Source organism: Aptenodytes patagonicus, chromosome 1, assembly GCF_965638725.1.
Source record: "Aptenodytes patagonicus chromosome 1, bAptPat1.pri.cur, whole genome shotgun sequence".
Lineage (NCBI taxonomy): Eukaryota > Metazoa > Chordata > Aves > Sphenisciformes > Spheniscidae > Aptenodytes > Aptenodytes patagonicus.
Window position 1 is genome coordinate 224101343 of NC_134949.1, and position 17940 is coordinate 224119282.

General features: G+C 46.3%; 1 protein-coding gene across 2 annotated transcripts; it reads left to right on the forward strand.

Moving 5' to 3' along the window:
• Positions 1-1046: 1046 nt before the first annotated feature.
• On the forward strand, positions 1047-12911 carry CLNS1A (chloride nucleotide-sensitive channel 1A). 2 transcript variants are annotated; one of them, XM_076328450.1, is made up of 7 exons: positions 1047-1208; positions 3455-3591; positions 5874-5984; positions 7138-7248; positions 7807-7980; positions 9524-9608; positions 12283-12911. In XM_076328450.1, the coding sequence occupies exons 1-6, from the start codon at positions 1060-1062 to the stop codon at positions 9589-9591; spliced, it is 750 nt and encodes a 249-aa protein (XP_076184565.1). In that variant the 5' UTR covers positions 1047-1059; the 3' UTR covers positions 9592-9608; positions 12283-12911. The 2 variants fall into 2 exon arrangements, with proteins under 2 accessions (XP_076184565.1, XP_076184566.1); XM_076328451.1 differs by having other exon boundaries at positions 5877-5984.
• The last annotated feature ends 5029 nt before the right edge of the window (positions 12912-17940 follow it).

Below are 17940 nucleotides of genomic sequence, written 5' to 3' on the forward strand. Positions count from 1 at the left end.
GGCTCTTGGTGAGTATGTTGCTATGGCACGAGCATTTGCCAACCTGAAAAGTCAGGGAGAAGAGATGTTCGCAGCGATGCTGCCTCAATGGAGTTATCAGGAGCATCCCCTGACAGAGACATACTTCACTGGTGCAGTCTGAATACTACCGTTTGTTTACTCACCCTGTTCTGGTGTAACCCCTGTTTCTCGCTGCAGTAGCACGTGGCATAAGAGAAACGTGCTGCAGAAATGGTGTAAATCCAGGGGAAGAAGCAGGGCCAGTGCTTGTGAGAAGACGGCAGCCTTCCCATCACTGCAATCTGCTGTCCCAAGGCTACCTCCAGCTCCCTGATGGCAGCTCACCAGGTACATACTGTAGCAGCACCGGGCTCCTGATTGCAAGTTCATCACTGCTGAGGGAAACCAGCTGGATATCCTTTAAGCAATTCAGGTACTTGTGACTTTCTTCTTCTTCTCCATGTGTAGCTATCAGGCACTGGGTGCTGGCCATCCACCTAAAATTCCCTTTTGAGCGTCTGATAATGGTCACCGAAAAGCTGCTGTGTTTGTCTTCTCCTTTGTCACCTGTCCAACAGAGATTTACAGGCCAAAATACGTTCGCTGCTCATCAGCTGTCATCGGGCGGTACTGTTAGTGATCACCTCAGCGCTCCTCTTTGCTTCTCTTTTCCAGATAATGAAAACTTTACTCAAAAACTGCCAGAGACACACTCCTGGAACGCAGACCGCATGGCTCTGGAGGTACACCCCGACTCACCCTCAGGAACACGGATGTTTTGGGGTGAAACACTGTCCCCTCCTCTGCGGGTCGATGATGAGGGGGAAATTACTTCGGGGAGAACGACAGCCTGCGGTGCCGCCCGGCCCGCCCGCGCTCCCGCTCCGCAGGCCCGGCTGAGGTGGGCGACGGCCGCCCCCAGGGCGGGAACGGCTCCAACATGGCGGCGGCGCGAGCACGCGCCACCCGCCCGCACCATCGAGACGTGCCTAGAGAGGCCCGGCAGGGCGAGGAGTTCCGCTTCCGGCGGCCGCCGAGGAGGAGGCGGCGGCGGCGGCGATGGTGGAGGAGGGAGGCGGCGGTGGCGCCATGAGTTTCCTCAAGCGGTTCCCGCCGCCAGCCGAGGGCGTTCGCCACCAGCAGCCTGACACGGAGGCGGTGCTGGCGGGGCGCACCCTGGGCGCCGGCACGCTCTACATCGCCGAGAGGTGAGAGGGGCGGAACCGGAGCGTGTGTGTGGGGGGCGGTGTGTTACGGTTGTCGGGGCCTCCGTAGGCCTCGGGGTGCGGGGGCTGCCCTGAGGGGGATGGGGGGGGGGCTGCCCGGCGGGGACACCCCCCCTCACCCCCCCTCACCCCCCCCCGTCGTGAGGGGACCGTGCGGCTTCTCCTGAGGGGGCCGACTTACGGGGGGCCTCCCCTGGGGGCTGGTGGAGACCAGGCCGGGAGGGCCGCGTGTGGCCTCTGGGCCGCTCTCCCCTGGGGGGATTCTGGGGATCTCCCCTGAGGGGACCTGCCCGAAGCAGGTTGTGGGGGACTCGCGTGAGGGGGGGCTGTCGTGTAGGGGAGGCCCTCAAAGAGGGCCGTGAGGGGCAAGCTCTGAGGGGGGGTCCCTGCTATTCCTGCCCTAAACGGTGTTTTAAACAGCGCAAGAGGGAACAGCACAGCAAGGGAGCACAGCTGGCCGGCGCGCTGACAACACAGCACCTCTCTTCCATTGACAGGGGAGTGGACGGGGCTGTCGGTTTCCTGCTGTTATTAACTGCTGTGGTTCTCTGAAGTCTCTCACGTCGCATTAATCGCGTGGGTGCTGTATGTTCTCACAAGGCAGAAGTCAGTTAGGTTATTCTGGAAGATGTTATCTGAGGTCTTTATAATTTTCTTTAAATTCTCCCTGCATAATACAGTTCAAGAAGACAGCTCGTTGATTAAGGCAACATAATTCTCTTTAACTGTGGAAAAGTACTTTAAATATAATATATTCCTGCAGTGGAAGAGCGTCGTTAGAACAAAAACGTCACCTGAAACGTGCACTGAGGAGTGAATTGTCTTTTAAAACCTTTAGACTCTGAAGCGTTTATAAAATGGGTAATATTATTTGAGAGGCTTTTGCCCCACCTGAACTTGTTAGCGATGTTGCGTTCCTCTCAGAGAGGAATCTCTCTGGAATTTCAATTACTGTTTTGTTTAGTTGTTTGGTTGCAGATACAAGGGCTTCTGTTCACGCAGCATCTGCTCTCAACACGTATAATGTCGAGTTTCCTTGTAACTTGCTTTCAGTAGATTGTTGTGTGAGGCGCATACAAGTCTGCCAGCTTCCTCCCAATATCTTTTGAGCGTGTCGTAGAGCTTTTACCAGAGCTACTTGCTGGTAGCAAATAGAAAACGCCAGCATTTGCAGGAGTGTCGTGCTGTGGGAGAACCGGGTACCCGGGAGGACAATGCGGCTTTGGATCCACGTACTGACTCTGTGTCAGCAGCTGTAGACATTGAGAACTGGCTGATTGAGGCTAGGAAAGAAATTCCTCACTCCCACTTTGCTAGCTCTTGCTCTCGGCCTGATTTCCCGAGGCGAGGAGTCTTCTGTGACCTTTGCGTTGGTTTTGTCCCTCCACAAACACTTGTGAACGCTGAGTTTTGCACGTGGTGGAGATCTCGCTTTCTGCCCCTCAGTATTTCTGTTCACTGTGTGACCTCATCGATCACAGACACCCAAAACTAGCTTGGGTTTGATTTCTTTGCTGCTTGAAAGACACTGATCTTTCTGATATGAAGGAGGTAGCAGCCCAGTGGCGACAACCTGTGCTGTCTCTTGCTGGGGTTAGGGATGAGAGTGAAAACGGGGGGAAGCAGAGGTTATAGCGCATAAGTTGTGAGGGGCGGGGGGAAACCATAACCTGGCTTTCTTGGCTCTGCTGATCACAGAACTGGTTGTTTTTCGACATGCAGGCTATACCCACATCAGATCTATAATCCTCCAGAAATTAAGATTGTGACTTTCTTTTCATAGTGTTCTCTTTATCCTGAAAAACCACAGAACATTTAATAGTTTGAGTTATAAATTGTGCTCCGGAACCTCTGTGGTTATCTTTGGGATGATAAATATCTACAGGGAGGAGAAAATGAAGACATAGGGAGGGAAATTCAGGGTTTAGTGCAAATGTGATAAAGCTGAAATGTGTTTCGGGTGCTCAGCTTCACGTTCTTTAAGGAAAGGGTTTTTTTACCTCAGCCATCAGTTATGCTGTTGCAAGGTCCTGTTAGGGCAGGTGGAGGACCGTGTATTACCTGAGAGTGGGGTAAGTGCCTTGTCCAGAATTACTCACTTTTTGGGGGTTAGTTTGCTTTTCTGCAGGCATGAGTCAGGTACCTTAGATTCCTCTGTTAGTTTCTAACTTGTCTCTCTTTTTTTTTTTTTTTTTTTCTTTCTTTCCTGCCTCCCCCGGCTTTGTTAGTCGCCTGTCTTGGCTGGAAAACTCTGGAGTTGGCTTCTCCTTGGATTATCCCACCATAAGCTTGCATGCCGTCTCCAGGGACCTGAACGCCTACCCGTGGGAGCACCTGTACGTCATGGTGAACGCCAAATTCGAAGGTATGCCTGGAGTGTTGCTTAGCGTTCCCACGCAGTCCTGAGCGGCATGATTTCTTCTTCAAAAAGAGTAAATTTTGTTTTTAAAAATGATATGCTTCATTCAAGTAATAGCTTGTATTTTTGTTTTCATTTCCCTGAAGGATAGTTATTTTAGAAGTGTAGCTTTGCCCTTGTTTAGAGTCACTTCTGTACTGTTCTGCTCTCAGCATGTGAATATGTACAGCTGGAGCCGCTGAAAATCGTTTCTCTGCTCTCTTAAACTAATTTTAAACAATTTAGTTCCTCTGCAGTCTCTCTGTGATTCCAGCTTAGGTATCATTTTTGCTTTATTGAACTTATGTTAATGTTGCTACCCTCTCCAGGCTTTATGAATTCCTGCTGTTTCACATTAGCCTGCAAGCTTTCATTCATTTTCTCCCGCAGCTTGCTTAAAAAAAAAAAAAAAAAAAAAGACAATAGCTCATGTTACCAGGCTTAATGGATCTTTGTAGATTTCCCACAAAACCGACCTTTTGACCATTCTTGCTTTGACCTAGAGAAAACAAGCTTTCTGTTTCATTGTTTGTATGCAGATTTTCTCTATTTTTGATGTATCAGTTTTTTTTCTTCTGGCAGACCTGTTGATATTTTAAACGTGTTATAAACTGCCATCTCAATTGAAGAGTAACGAGTGTTAAGTCCTGAGCAGGTCTCCTTTCCCCTTCATGCCTACTAGTCGTTGTAGTTAAAGGTTAAAATCGGCATTTAATTTTTCTTTAGATAGTCTGTATACTGAAAGTACTGACAAGACTCTGAGAGGCAGAGGCGTTTTTAAGCTATTAATACTCTTCATTATTTCCTTTTCTCTTGTCACTAATATTCTCTGACAGTCTGTCACTACAAATAGTAAGAGAAAGCGTACGTACACCTCTTCGTTCTTTCTCATTTTCCTTTGTGCTTATTTTGAAGTAAACTGAGCTTAGTCTGGAGAAAGATATTGTTTACAGCTTTTAATTCATTCTGATAATGGTGTTTGAGAGTAGGGATGTCTTGTGATAGTTCTTATCTATAAATCCTTAATAAACTGATTTGGGGGGGGGGGTTGTGTTTTGGGTTTTTTTAATACGTGAACTCTGGCTACAGTAAATCTTCTACAGCAAGTAGAAGATTTGTTTAATTTTCAAGTCTATCCCTGGGGTTTTAACTGCTGAACAGTGTTAAACCCAAACCTCTCCACTTCTTTGGCTGCAGGAGACTTCATTTCTTAGTTGGGCAGGGTACATTTTGTTCTTCCTCTGAAAGTTGTTGTTGTGCTCTGTGTGTGTGTGTGTGCGCCTTATCCTCGCCCCTTTTGTTAGAAAAAGGCAGTCAGAGGTTGACTTCATTGAAAACAAAGAGCTGGACTTAGCAGTAACAAGCTGTGCCTGCGGGTGTCAGTTGGAAAAGGATTGGGTAGCTTCCTTGGACACTTCATTTTTGGGGACAGCTGGCTGGCAGCTTCTTGGCTTCTTCATATTCTTGGCGGTGCCAGTTTTGTATGTGATAAAAGCCACTCTCGGTGGAACAGCCTTAACTGTACTCCTCTTTTTCTGTAGAAAATAACTAGGCACTTTTGAGGCTGTCAGTGCAGTGTCCCCAGCCACAAAGCAATGAACTGTAGCCGTCTTCTCTGCGGTTTTTATATTTACGGAAAGTAAAACATCACATTGTTGCTTACTTACTCATGTGTGTAGCGTACAGAAGCCAGGAAGCACGGTTTTGCTCACGGTTGTCATTGGCTCGGGGTGCACTTTCTACCTCTGACATCTTGCTGGCTGGCTAGGAATGTCAGAAATCGAGTAGAGATCTTCTGTAAATGTCACAGTCCTCTGAGGGGCCACACTGGAAGCTAGTTGATTTCATGATGGTAGTGTTAAGGATCCGCAAAATTAATATGATTTAAAAAATACATATATAGCATTGTGCAAGTAAATGATAATGATTGTGAATTGTGGGTTTTTTTAAGTACAGTTCTTTTTAATAAGAATCAGGCAGTTTTCCTGAAGTATGTGAACATCATGTGACAGTTACGGAAATCTAAAGTCCTAAAATTATAAACAGGGAAGTTTTCGTGTGTGTTGCAAGTGATGTCAAGGTGCTGTGGGAGGACCTCATATATCCGTAATGTGGATGGGAGTGGGTTGGTTTGTGCCTCTCGCAGGTTTCTGATTCGATTAGGTGTGTGTTCCTGAAAGAATAAACAAATGTGACTTTTTTTTGGACAAAATAAACATGTTTCTCTTAAATCTTTCAATTTTCTAAAGAAGAGGAGACAAAAGAGGCTCCCATGGCTGAAGGGGAGGAGGAGGAAGACAGCGATGACGATGTTGAACCAATTGCGGAATTCAGATTTGTACCTAGCGACAAATCAGCCTGTAAGTGAAGAGGGAAATTGGGTTTAGCTTGAAGTCCCAGCTGCATGTGGAAGACATCTCTGGTATAGAGATGTAAACGACATGATCCTTTAGTGTCCTTCTCTAATTACTTGCTTTCTGTGTGCTGAGAAGAACAAAGCAAATTGTTTTATCTTGCTTGAAACTGGAATATTTCAAGCAGCCATTTCTCACGGAAAATTCCAATGTTTTAAAATAGAGACTTTTAAGTATAAACCCACGACACAGGTAATCTTATCTATATACATTTGCAGAGAAGTTGTATGGGAAATATCTCTTTAATTACAAATTCGGTGATATTTGAGTCAGTGACAGTTTCATTAGGAATGTGCTAATGTCCAGACACTACCACTGGAAAGCAGTTGTATCTTGTCCGGCGTGGAGCTTACAGTTGGATCCAAGTTTTAAGAATCTTATGTGTTAGGTGCTGCAAGGAATCCTGTAGTGGGTAACCACAGACTGAATAGTCCAGAGATAAGCCTTTACCATCAATGAAATAATAGAAAAGTGCTGTTAAGAGGATAAAGCAGCAGGCTGGATCTAGGAAACCTGGTTTGTTTCTTGCATGGCTGCTGGCGTGTTGGATGACGTTTTCAAATACGAATTCAGCGGTGGTTCTGGTAAAGGAATATTCTCAATCTCTCTGATCACTCAGTCTGGGATTTCTTGCCTGTTGTTGTGGGATATTGTTGGAGAAACGAGGGAGGTTTTTCCTTGATCTCTGCAACTCCTGTCTGCCCTCACATATTTTGGGAAATGCTGCCCCTAGTATCCCTGTGTTTTCAGTATCTGGTCACGTCTATGCAGGACCAGAGAGTTGGTTATAGATCATCAGCTGTTTCCTTAAATTTCCTAACCTTGAAGCACTGGCTTCTTGATTTTTGATGTGCAAATGGACAAAGAATTAAGATACGGTTTAAGTAGCTGCTTCTAACAGCATCTTAGCTGAAGATGCCCTTTTCCAGCTGGGATGGGAGCCTGGCTGCACAAGCACGGTTCCTGGGAGTCCTGGTCTCAGCTGGTGGGAGATTTGTAGCTCACGGCAGCTGACTGAAAGCACTGCAAGTTAACTATTAGCATCTCTCTTTTTGTTTTGGTTGCTTGCCCAGAAGATAATTCTGTTTTGTTCGTACAGTGGAAGCCATGTTTTCAGCGATGTGTGAATGCCAAGCTCTGCACCCAGACCCAGATGATGAAGATTCAGACAATGATTACGAAGGGGAGGAGTACGATGTTGAGGCCCACGGTTCGTAACAGTTGTTTCTTTTGAAATACTCACCAGCACTGGGATACCTGGAACTTCTCCTACGGTATCTGTCATGAGAACTGTTTGGTCTGTTAAGAAGTTCCGTGTCATCTCGCCTAAATGTTCTTCATGCCATAGGCACAGTATATAAACTCAGAAATCTGTAATTTCATAGAATCATAGAATGGTTTGGGTTGGAAGGGACCTTTAAAGGTCATCTAGTGCAACCCCCCCTGCCGTGGGCAGGGACATCTTCAACTAGAGCAGGTTACCAAATCACTGGAATTCAGCAAAAACATTGTTCTTATTCTCGAAAGCCCCAAGACACAAATATCAGCCTTTCCTGTTCCCAGTGGACGTGCTAGCACAAGTTCGGTGCCCGTGCTGTGGCGTGGTCAACTCACATCGCTGTGTATATTCTGTAACTGATGTAAGCAGCCTTTTAATCTCCGTCAGTTAATCCGAGCATAACTCGCCTGGCTGGTGTCCTGTTCCTCCACCCCTGTTTGATCCAGGCTCCTACACTCAGGTCTGATAAACACGAACTTGTTGTTGCAGAGCTGGAACAAGGTGACATCCCGACCTTTTACACTTACGAAGAAGGATTGTCGCATTTAACTGCAGAAGGTCAGGCCACTCTGGAGAGGTTAGAAGGGATGTTAGCCCAGTCTGTCAGCAGTCAGTACAACATGGCTGGAGTGAGAACAGAAGACTCGATAAGGGAGTTTGAAGGTAAGAAATGCTTTTGTTTTACTAAAGAATATATGAAAGCAGTGGTTCTCCAGTCTGGCTAATCCATGAACACCAGGACTGAGCAAGTATCATGCTGTGGGCGATACCTTACCGCACGGTGTGCATCAACAGCGGTTTTATCTTTGTTCACAACCACAGGTTATAAAAATGCCTGTGGCCCTACGGGCAGCATATTGCCTGCCGTGGATTGAGGACCACTGCGTTAAGAATTCTTGATTCTTACTGGTATGATTTCCTGGAATAGTGGTAGGGTGAAGTTGATTTAGAATTAAAAAAAATTAAACTTGTCAGTCTGTGCTGGGATTAGGAAGCAATTTCTACTCTGAACAGGTAAGAGTATTTTTCTTGAAAATGCCCTAAATTGTAGGTTAATAATTCTCTTTACAGAGTTCAGTGTGAATTCAGAATCATTGAAATACACTGGAACAGATTTAAAAAAAGAAAAATCTGCTTTTCTGAAGGGTGCTGTCTCTTAATGCTACTGATTTGTTCAAACATGTATTTAAGGAGTAAGGTTTCTTTTTGTTGGGAAAAAAACCCAGTTTCTCAATTTTTTCCTTTTCTGCATGCTGTTTTCACCAGGGCAATACATTACCTGGGGGAAGAACGGGGAAGCAGTTTAGTAGTATTGCGTCTTTTTTTTATATAAATGTCAGTGTTTTAGTATGGTCTGACATTTTTTGAAGGATGAAAAATGATGGAGCTGTTGTGGATTTCTAGCTATCAGCTTGCCTAGAATAGTCAACAGAATAATAAGTAATCTGTTCTGATCCACGTGGATCATTTTCTTAATCTTTATTTGCTTTGTCAGTTGTTTACAGGTTCTCTTTGTTCCACAACTTTGAGTAAATTTATATAATACAAAGATAACCTTAGGTGATATACTCATGTTTTAGCAGTGCCCTTCATTTGAAAATTGTCAGGTTTCTGAACCGCAAAATTTTGAAAATTAAAATAAATTGAACAGCAAGTATGTCACGTGTCTCAAAGCCATCTTCATAGGTTTCATTTGCCTCCCTAATCTTATTTGTTACGGTACTGCTTCTTGGTTTGCTATAATTATTAATACCCCCAGGGCTGCTCAGTTTCAGAATTGTTGGTTTTTGACGTTGTAGCATAGAGCGATTGTTCCTTTTTTCAACTTCACGATGGCTGAGAGCGGTTTCAGAACAGGATCCAGCCTCTTTCTGTTAGAGCATAATTAAAGCTATTAAAAAGAATCATGCCCTATGTTACACCGAAACTTCATTTAAAAAATGAAATAGTTTAAATCCAGTATTTAAGTCTTTTAATAAGACAGGGTGAGGCGAGGTTGTAGGAAGCGGTGACGTCTTTAAGTGGCCGACTGACAGAGCTGGAACAAACCCACGAACTTGGGAGCACGTCAGTGTTTCCTTAGGCCGCTTTCAGAAGTTCAGCAAAGGAGTTTTCTGTTCCGGCCAGCTCCTGTCAACAGAGGGCACTCGCTCTCTTCCGTGTGATAACATCATCCGCTTACGTAGCGCTGGCTGTTGTTTTTCAGATGGGATGGAGGTGGACATAGCACCAGTAGTTGCGGGGCAGTTTGAAGATGCAGAAGTCGATCACTGAGGAGGACGTGTGCTGCTGTAAGTTCTTCTGTCTTCCAATACCAATGCTTTTCAGTCCTGCAGAGCCTCCCGTCTCTGTAATTTGTGTAATGCAAATGATCCCAGATCTCTTACGGGAAGTATCTTGTGATACCAGGATGATGGTGATTTAGAGAAGGAAAAGGTAGCTGTAGTTATCACAAGTATGGAAAGATGTTCAATGATCTGTCCAAAATTGCCTATCAGCGTAAACCATCACGCTGCATGGGTAACCTGCGTGGACGTGTCTGTCTGGAAGACAGGTCAGCCATTTGGTAAATTTAAGAATTGTCTGATCTCAAAGGCTCTTAGATGCTAATATATGAACGCCGGAGCCATTGCCGGGAAGTTACTGTCCTTAGTATCCGTTATTTCGCCCTTAGTGTGCAAGATTTCCCAGGCCTTTCAAGGGGGCAGAACACTTCACAGCGCTGCAAGTCCATCTCTTCCCTCGCTGTAAGTGGAGCGGGAACAGTTCCTGGTAGAGTTACGGAGCAATCTGGATGGGATTGTTGTCAGAAGCGTGCAACTTAGAGACAACACCCTGCTTAGGTGGTTGTGCCAGCGTGCCCTCTTGCCTGCCGTCACCTGTACTGCTTTTCTCCTGTCAGTGGCATTACAAGATGTGCCAGCGTTTCCTCGCTGGCGCTGGGTGGGAGAGGAAGAGCAGCTTATTCTGGGACTGTGTTTGTGGAGATGCACAGGCACAGCGGGGTTGTGATTCCACCCCTGCTTCAACAGTGCTCGCTAACGCACAGTTTGCACGTGCTGCTCGAGTGGTGGTGCGTTGTCCCAGTTCTTCTGCCTCACTAGGAAGTGAGACTGCCAGCTCTCGCCTTAAAGCGAGCGCAGGACTATCCCACTTGAAATGCCGGAGAAGACGGTTGTGGGGCAGACGGCCAATAGCTCGGGGGAGAAAAAAGGAAAGGGGCAGGGGAGGAAAGGGCCACAAACAGGAGGACAACACACTGAAAAAAATCTGTGGAAGCGGGTCAGAAGTAGTTGGTTAGGGATTACGGTGTCACTGAGAGAGAGGCTGCAGTCCCCGAGAAAGGCTGTTGCAGAGGGGCGGTGCGCCTCTGCTTTCCTCCTCCGTTGCTTATTTTACTCTGTTGCTGTTAATACTCCTGCAGTTCTGAAAGTCTCTGAGCAGCCCTGTGTTCGCTCACTGATCTCAACCACTGCCACTGGCCCTGAATTAGTATTTATTGTTTGGTGTAAGGGCTCAAAGTTTTCTTCAGCTGCTTTTCCTACCTTGGGAAAGACTTTGCAGTACAGAGGGGAGTTCTTCCAAAAAAAGTCAAGGTACTGGTTGCCCCGCCACTGGACGGTTATCTTATTTGATAAAGGACACGTTTTAAAATTAAGGAAAACTCTTCAGCTGTAGATGGGGTGACTCTTAGTGAATGGAAAACTTGGCTCTGGTGACTCCATCTCCAAGATGATTTTCGTCCATGGTTTATTTTAAAAAAACAAAAAAAAAATCGTGCTGTTGAAAATTGAAATTCGAATGCTTATTGTCCCAGTTTAAATTTAAGCCGGATTAAGGAGAGTTAGTGGCTGGTAGCGGATCTCTAAGGAGCCTGAAAGCGCTAGTGGAAGTGGTGTTGACTGATCTTCTAGCAAAGCACAAAATACATCCTGTAAGAAGTAGTTTTGGTCAGAGGACTCCTTCCTGCTGCTTACTCCGTGCTTTCCACGGTGCGGCAGGTGGCTGTGGGAGATTAATGCTGCGAGAGGTGACTGGATAGGGAGTCATTCTGTCCTTCCGCTTGTGCTGATCAGAGCTGAGGATCTGATCCCCGTCAGGGCAGATCAACTGATCTGCACGTGCAGCGCCAAGTGTTGCAGTGACGTTGCTCCAGGGAGCAGTTTGGGAGCTGTGGGTGTGATGGGCCTTTTTAAAGTAACCACCAGCCTGAGTGCGGTGGTGGAATTTAAGTTCAAAAACCTAGGATATACGGTAGCAATAAACAACTGAAGGTGTGAATTGACAAGAACAGCTCTTGCAGGTCGGTGCTAATCACCCTGCTGACAAGTTTGAGCATGAGGGCGGCCTGGTTCTACACCCTGAAAACAGGGGCAGAGAGGGAGCGTGCCGTGATCTCCTCGGTACCCTGTGGAGCAGCTCAGCCCTTCTTTAACCTTCCGAACCGCAAAAACGATCTCCAAGAACATCTTGTTGGTGATCCTTTAGAGAGCACCGCGCTGCCCTGCCTCTGCGGCGATGCCCTTGTGGGATGCTCATGTTGCATGTCACTGCTCGTTACCCAAACGAGATGCGACAGTTGCCCGCTGAAGCTCCTGGAAGACTTGCTGACAGTTGATGTGGGACATTTCCACTGGTCTCGTAATAAGCGGCGTTTTGTCTGTCGCGTCACGAGCTTGCAGGAATTGTTCCGAAGCAACTGGTGTGTCTGTGTGTAGCGGTGCGACGGGGTCTTCCAGGGCACAGGCGTACAACTGCGGCTTGTAAACACGTGCTGTCCTTGGCTGACCCGAGTTCAGATCTGCTGTCAGAGGCAAAGCTGCTCAGCCCTTCTGAAAATTAGAGGGTTCGCAGTGAAGCGCTGTCCTCCGTGACTGCAAGCAACGGATAGCTACTGCTTTGTAAAGATTAATACGTTTTTATTTTAATGCCAATCATGTAAACTTGGTGTCTTGTATCTTTCAGATTCACCTTGTGGCACTTCCAGAATAAGCTGTAAAACTGAAGGCATTGCAGTGACTATCGGGAGTTAACCTTTCTTTTAATGACCTAAGCTTAGACATCTAGGTCTATAAATGCTTTTATAGATGTTTAAAACAGGGTTTGACATCTGTGACCACTATGGCGTTATTTAAAAAAACAAAACAAACAAAAAACAAGAAAACCTCTTGCATCTAACACTTGAATGGGGCTAATCAGGGGTCATTTCCAAGAAGCCTTTGTAGGAATTCTAGGACTTCAGAAATAAAACTGTAAGTAGAACAGAATTTTAGATTGTCCTAGGATTTTCCATATTTTTGTACCTGTTCATTGAGTCGGTGGAGGAGAACGGAAATAGCAATGTTACAAAGTTCGACTAAAAGGAAATAGGGTCGGCTAAGGATTAAAAGCAAAGCTAAATTTAATACGCCCCTCGAGTAACTGCTTTACCGGTTCAGTGCTACCCTTTTCATTTCTCTGAGAGCAGAGTTTGGGTGGTAGAGGAGATGGAATAAAGTCGGTGAGGTCCTGAAAGAGAGAACTGTTTTGTGTCTTTGTATTAAATGTTAACAACATTGTTAAATAAACTAAGATTTTTTGTATCTCACAACCAACTCCGTGTTGCAGCTCTCAGTCCTTTACTTCAGCAAGCGGCTGGCAACTCCGAGCCGCCGTCCCTCGAGTTCTAGCACTCTCTTCTGTAACAAAACAAGTCCCGTGAAGCCGTTTTCATCATTTACCTGGATGTGAGAATAAAAGGGCAGAATATTTGCGGAGGGCACCTGTAAGACAGGACTAGTCCGTGCCGCATCCCAGACTTCGGAACCCAGCTTTAGATTGCCAAGAGCTTAGTCCTGCTGGAGCTTCCACTGCTTCATCTCTCTGCGTGGTGGCGTTTTTGCCGTGGGGCAACAGCAGCAAATTTCGGGGTCTTTTTTCCCCCCGATATCCAAATGAAAGTCTGATACCAGACTTGTTCCACTTTCATTTGATTTGAAGTTGACTTGTGACTTTTTCAATATAATTATGTTGGTATAGGAACAGTTTTCTTTACCAGGCCTACGCTACTGAGCGGTCCTGCCCCGCGTAGCACATTGGGATGTGGTTTGGTTTCGAGGTACGTGAAAATTATAACCACTCTTTGTTGTATATTCATTAGGAACACCAGTCAAACCAGTGAGGATTTAATAGCGGTGTGAACTATTGACGTTGCTGAATAAATGAAGTGTTTAGCATGTTGTGCAACAAGACATTCTGCAAGAGTGCCTTTCCTAGCCCCTTTGCGCGCGCGTGCGTGTATATACATGTGTAAATGTATGCATGTTTTTGTTAGGGGTGCAGAGTAACAAAGGAGGGTGCTGAGCGACGCTTTAGTTTTTGCACTGCGATTTGGAGAATCTTCACGTGGTGAGGTTTCGGGACAGCGAAGGAGTACTTAAACTCTATGAAACACCGTAATTTAGAAAAGAAAGCTCACACAATTCTAAGTTCATCGTTAAAACAGACTGGTTTGATTTTTTGGGTTTTTTTTTTTTTTGGTGTAAATCCTAGTTGTCGGAGTGTGGTCTTTCTATTGCTTTTCATATTAAACGGCAGACTACCTGTCACATACCCTGGTAGATGGGCAGCGGGACTAAACTCCGCTCCTCTTGGTACTCTCACGCTCTGTCCGAGTAGTAGGAAGCTCCAGAGGGAGAATTCGTTTTGTACCAACGCGGAGCCCCAGAGCAGGCATTTTATGACGCTTCCAGTCAAATCAATGGAGGAAGATTAATTTCAGTCAGGTGGAAGCAAACCTGGAGGAGCCCTGAAGCTAGCGTTGAGAAGGGTCTTGTGTGGATTTACAAATTTTATTTTTAATAAAACTTTGTATTTAAGCTACATCGAAGTGTTCTGGGAACGCTTATACTTCATAAGCATTCATTACTTTGAATGTAAAACACTGATTTTTGTCTGAACTACCAAACCCAGCTAAATTCTTCAGTTCCTAACAGTTTTAGTTTTAATTCTTTCTGCTATTTTTTTTTTTTTTTGCTTTTCTTTTGCCTTAATTTAGTCAATTGAAGGCTTGTCCATTTCTTAGTGATTGTTTGTTTTGTTGTTTTTTAATTCTAGTGGCTATAAATAGAGCAACTACTTGTTAATCACTGTGCTGGTTTTGGCTGGGATAGAGTTAATTTTCGTCCTAGCAGCTGGTACAGTGCTGTGTTTTGGATTTAGCATGAGAATAATGTGATAACACACCGATGTTTTAGTTGTTGCTAAACAGAAAATAGTCCAAATCCTGCTGAAGGCCGGTTTTACCATAAAACAAAGTAAGGTCAAGGGTCCTGCACAGGAGATCCAGTTTTTAGGACTAAAATGGCAAGATGGACGCTGCCAAATCCCAATGGATGTGATCAACAAAATAACAGCCATGTCTCCACCAACTAGCAAAAAGGAAACACAAGCTTTCTTAGGCGTCGTGGGTTTTTGGAGAATGCACATTCCAAATTACAGTCTGATCGTAAACCCTCTCTATCAAGTGACCCAGAAGAAGAACGATTTCAAATGGGGCCCTGAGCAACGACAAGCTTTTGAACAAATTAAACGGGAGATAGCTCATGCAGTAGCCCTGGGGCCAGTCCGGGCAGGGCAAGATGTAAAAAATGTGCTCTACACCGCAGCCGGGGAGAACGGCCCTACCTGGAGCCTCTGGCAGAAAGCACCGGGGGAGACTCGAGGTCGACCCCTGGGGTTTTGGAGTTGGGGATACAGAGGATCCGAGGCCCGCTATACTCCAACTGCAAAAGAGATATTGGCAGCATATGAAGGGGTTTGAGCCGCTTCAGAAGTGATCGACTGCCGGTGCCGGGCTGGATGTTCAGAGGGAGGATCCCCTGGACACATCACACAACTGATGCTACGTGGAGTAAGTGGGTCGCACTAATCACACAACAGGCTTGAATAGGAAACCCCAGTTGCCCAGGAATCCTGGAAGTGATCATGGATTGGCCAGAGGGCAAAGATTTTGGAATATTGCCAGAGGAGGAGGTGACACGTGCTGAGGAGGCCCCAATGTGTAATGAACTACCAGAAAATGAGAAGCAATATGCCCTGTTCACTGATGGGTCCTGTCGTCTTGTGGGAAAACATCGGAGGTGGAAGGCTGCTGGGTGGAGTCCTATGCGACAAGTTGTAGAAACTGCTGAAGGAGAAGGTGGATCGAGCCAATTTGCAGAAGTAAAGGCCATCCAGCTGGCTTTAGACATTGCTGACCGAGAAAAGTGGCCAGTGCTCTGTCTCTGTACTGACTCACGGATGGTGGCAAATGCCCTGTGGGGGTGGTTGCAGCAATGGAAGCAGAGCAACTGGCAGCGCAGAGGCAAACCCATCTGGGCTGCCACATTGTGGCAAGATATTGCTGCCCAGGTAGAGAACTTGCAAAAGTCCGTCACGTAGACGCTCACGTACCCAAGAGTCGGGCCACTGAAGAACATCAAAACAACCAGCGGGTGGATCAGGGTGCTAAGATTGAAGTGGCTCAGGTGGGTCTGGACTGGCAACATAAGGGTGAATTATTTCTAGCTCAGTGGGCCCAGGACACCTCAGGTCACCAAGGAAGAGATGCAACATACAGATGGGCTCGTGATCGAGGGGTGGACTTGACCATGGACAGTATCGCGCAGGTTATCCATGAATGCGAAACATGCGCTGCAATCAAGCAAGCCAAGCGGTTAAAGCCTCTCTGCTATGGAGGACGATGGCTGAAATATAAATATGGGGAGGCCTGGCAGATCAATTATATCACACTCCCACAAACCCGCCAAGGCAAGCGCCACGTGCTTACAACGGTGGAGGCAACCACCGGATGACTGGAAACATATCCCGTGCCCCATGCCACCGCCCAGAACACTATCCTGGGCCTTGAGAAGCAAGTCCTATGGCGACATGGCACCCCAGAAAGAACTGAGTCAGACAACGGGACTCATTTCCGAAACAACCTCACAGACACCTGGGCCAAAGAGCACGGCATTGAGTGGGTGTATCACATCCCCTATCATGCACCAGCCTCTGGGAGAACCGAACAATACAATGGGCTGTTACAGACTACACTGAGAGCAATGGGTGGCGGGACGTTCAAACATTGGGACGCACATTTAGCAAAGGCCACCTGGTTAGTCAACACTCGGGGATCTGCCAATCGAGCAGGCCCTGCCCAGTCAGAACTTTTACGTACTGTAGAAGGGGATAAAGTCCCTGTAGCGCACATAAAAAATACATTGGGGAAGACAGTTTGGGTTATTCCTGCCTCGGGCAGAGGCAAACCCATCCGTGGGATTGCTTTTGCTCAAGGACCTGGGTGCACTTGGTGGGTGATGCGGGAGGATGGGGCAGTCTGATGTGTACCTCAAGGGGATTTGATTTGGGGTGAGAACAGCCAATAAATTAAATTGTATGATGTTAATTGCTATATAACGTATATCATCACTTCTGTGGTGGCTATATGCCGTATCAATGGTGTCACAGTAAGAATCACCCAGATTAACGAAGAATGAACTTTGATGAAACCGAGCAAAATGCAGCGATGATAGAACCAGACAAGTGCAGCGGTGATGGGACCAGAACTGGCTTCATCAAGCAACAATCCACCACCGCACACCATCTCTCCTGCCCTGAAGGACTGTTATGACAGATGGAGCCCAAAGTCGTGGACTAAATGAACTCAACGGACATTTTAGAGGGATGGCCCATAGACTAAGGGAAAGGTAGCTGTGTGTATATATCAAAAGATGGGAAAAGTGGTGGTGATTAATGGGAATGTATTGGAAAGTGTGGGACCTGGGCATGACGTAGATGGTGTGGAATAAGGGGTGGATACTGTCCTGGTTTTGGCTGGGATAGAGTTAATTTTCTTCCTAGTAGCTGGTACAGTGCTGTGTTTTGGATTTAGGGTGAGAACAATGTTGATAACACACCGATGTTTCAGTTGTTGCTGAGCAGTGCTTACGCTAGTCAAGGACTTTTCAGCTTCTCATGCCCTGTCAGCGAGAAGCTGGGAGGGGGCACAGCCAGGACAGCTGACCCCAACTGGCCAAAGGGCTATTCCATACCATGGGACGTCATGATCAGTACAGAAACTGGGGGAAGGCTGGCCGGGAGGCGGTGACCACTGCTTGGGGACTGGCTGGGCATCGGTCGGTGGGTGGGGAGCAATTGCATCACTTGTTTTTCCTGGGTTTTGGTCCTCTCTGTGTTGTTTTCATTACAATTTATTATTATTATTCTATTATTTGAATTATTAAACTGTTCTTATCTGAACCCACAAGTTTTCTTACTTTTACTCTTCCAATTCTGTCCCCATCCCGCTGGGGGGGAGTGAGCGAGCAGCTGGGTGGTGCTTGGTTGCTGACTGGGGTTAAACCACGACAGTCACCCAGATTTGTACCAATTTTTTTTAAGCTATATGTTATGCCAAAATTAACATTTGCTTTATGGACTTTGCCTTCACAGGCCGTCAAAAATGACATGGAAGTAGGGCCTCTGATCTAACAAATCTTGGCTGCCTGTGGGTTTGTATCTCTGCTTTCTCTTTTTCCCTGGCTGCCTGTTTTTACGTTCTTTGAGGTTTATTTTGAAGACCTTTACCCTGTGGGCTTCATG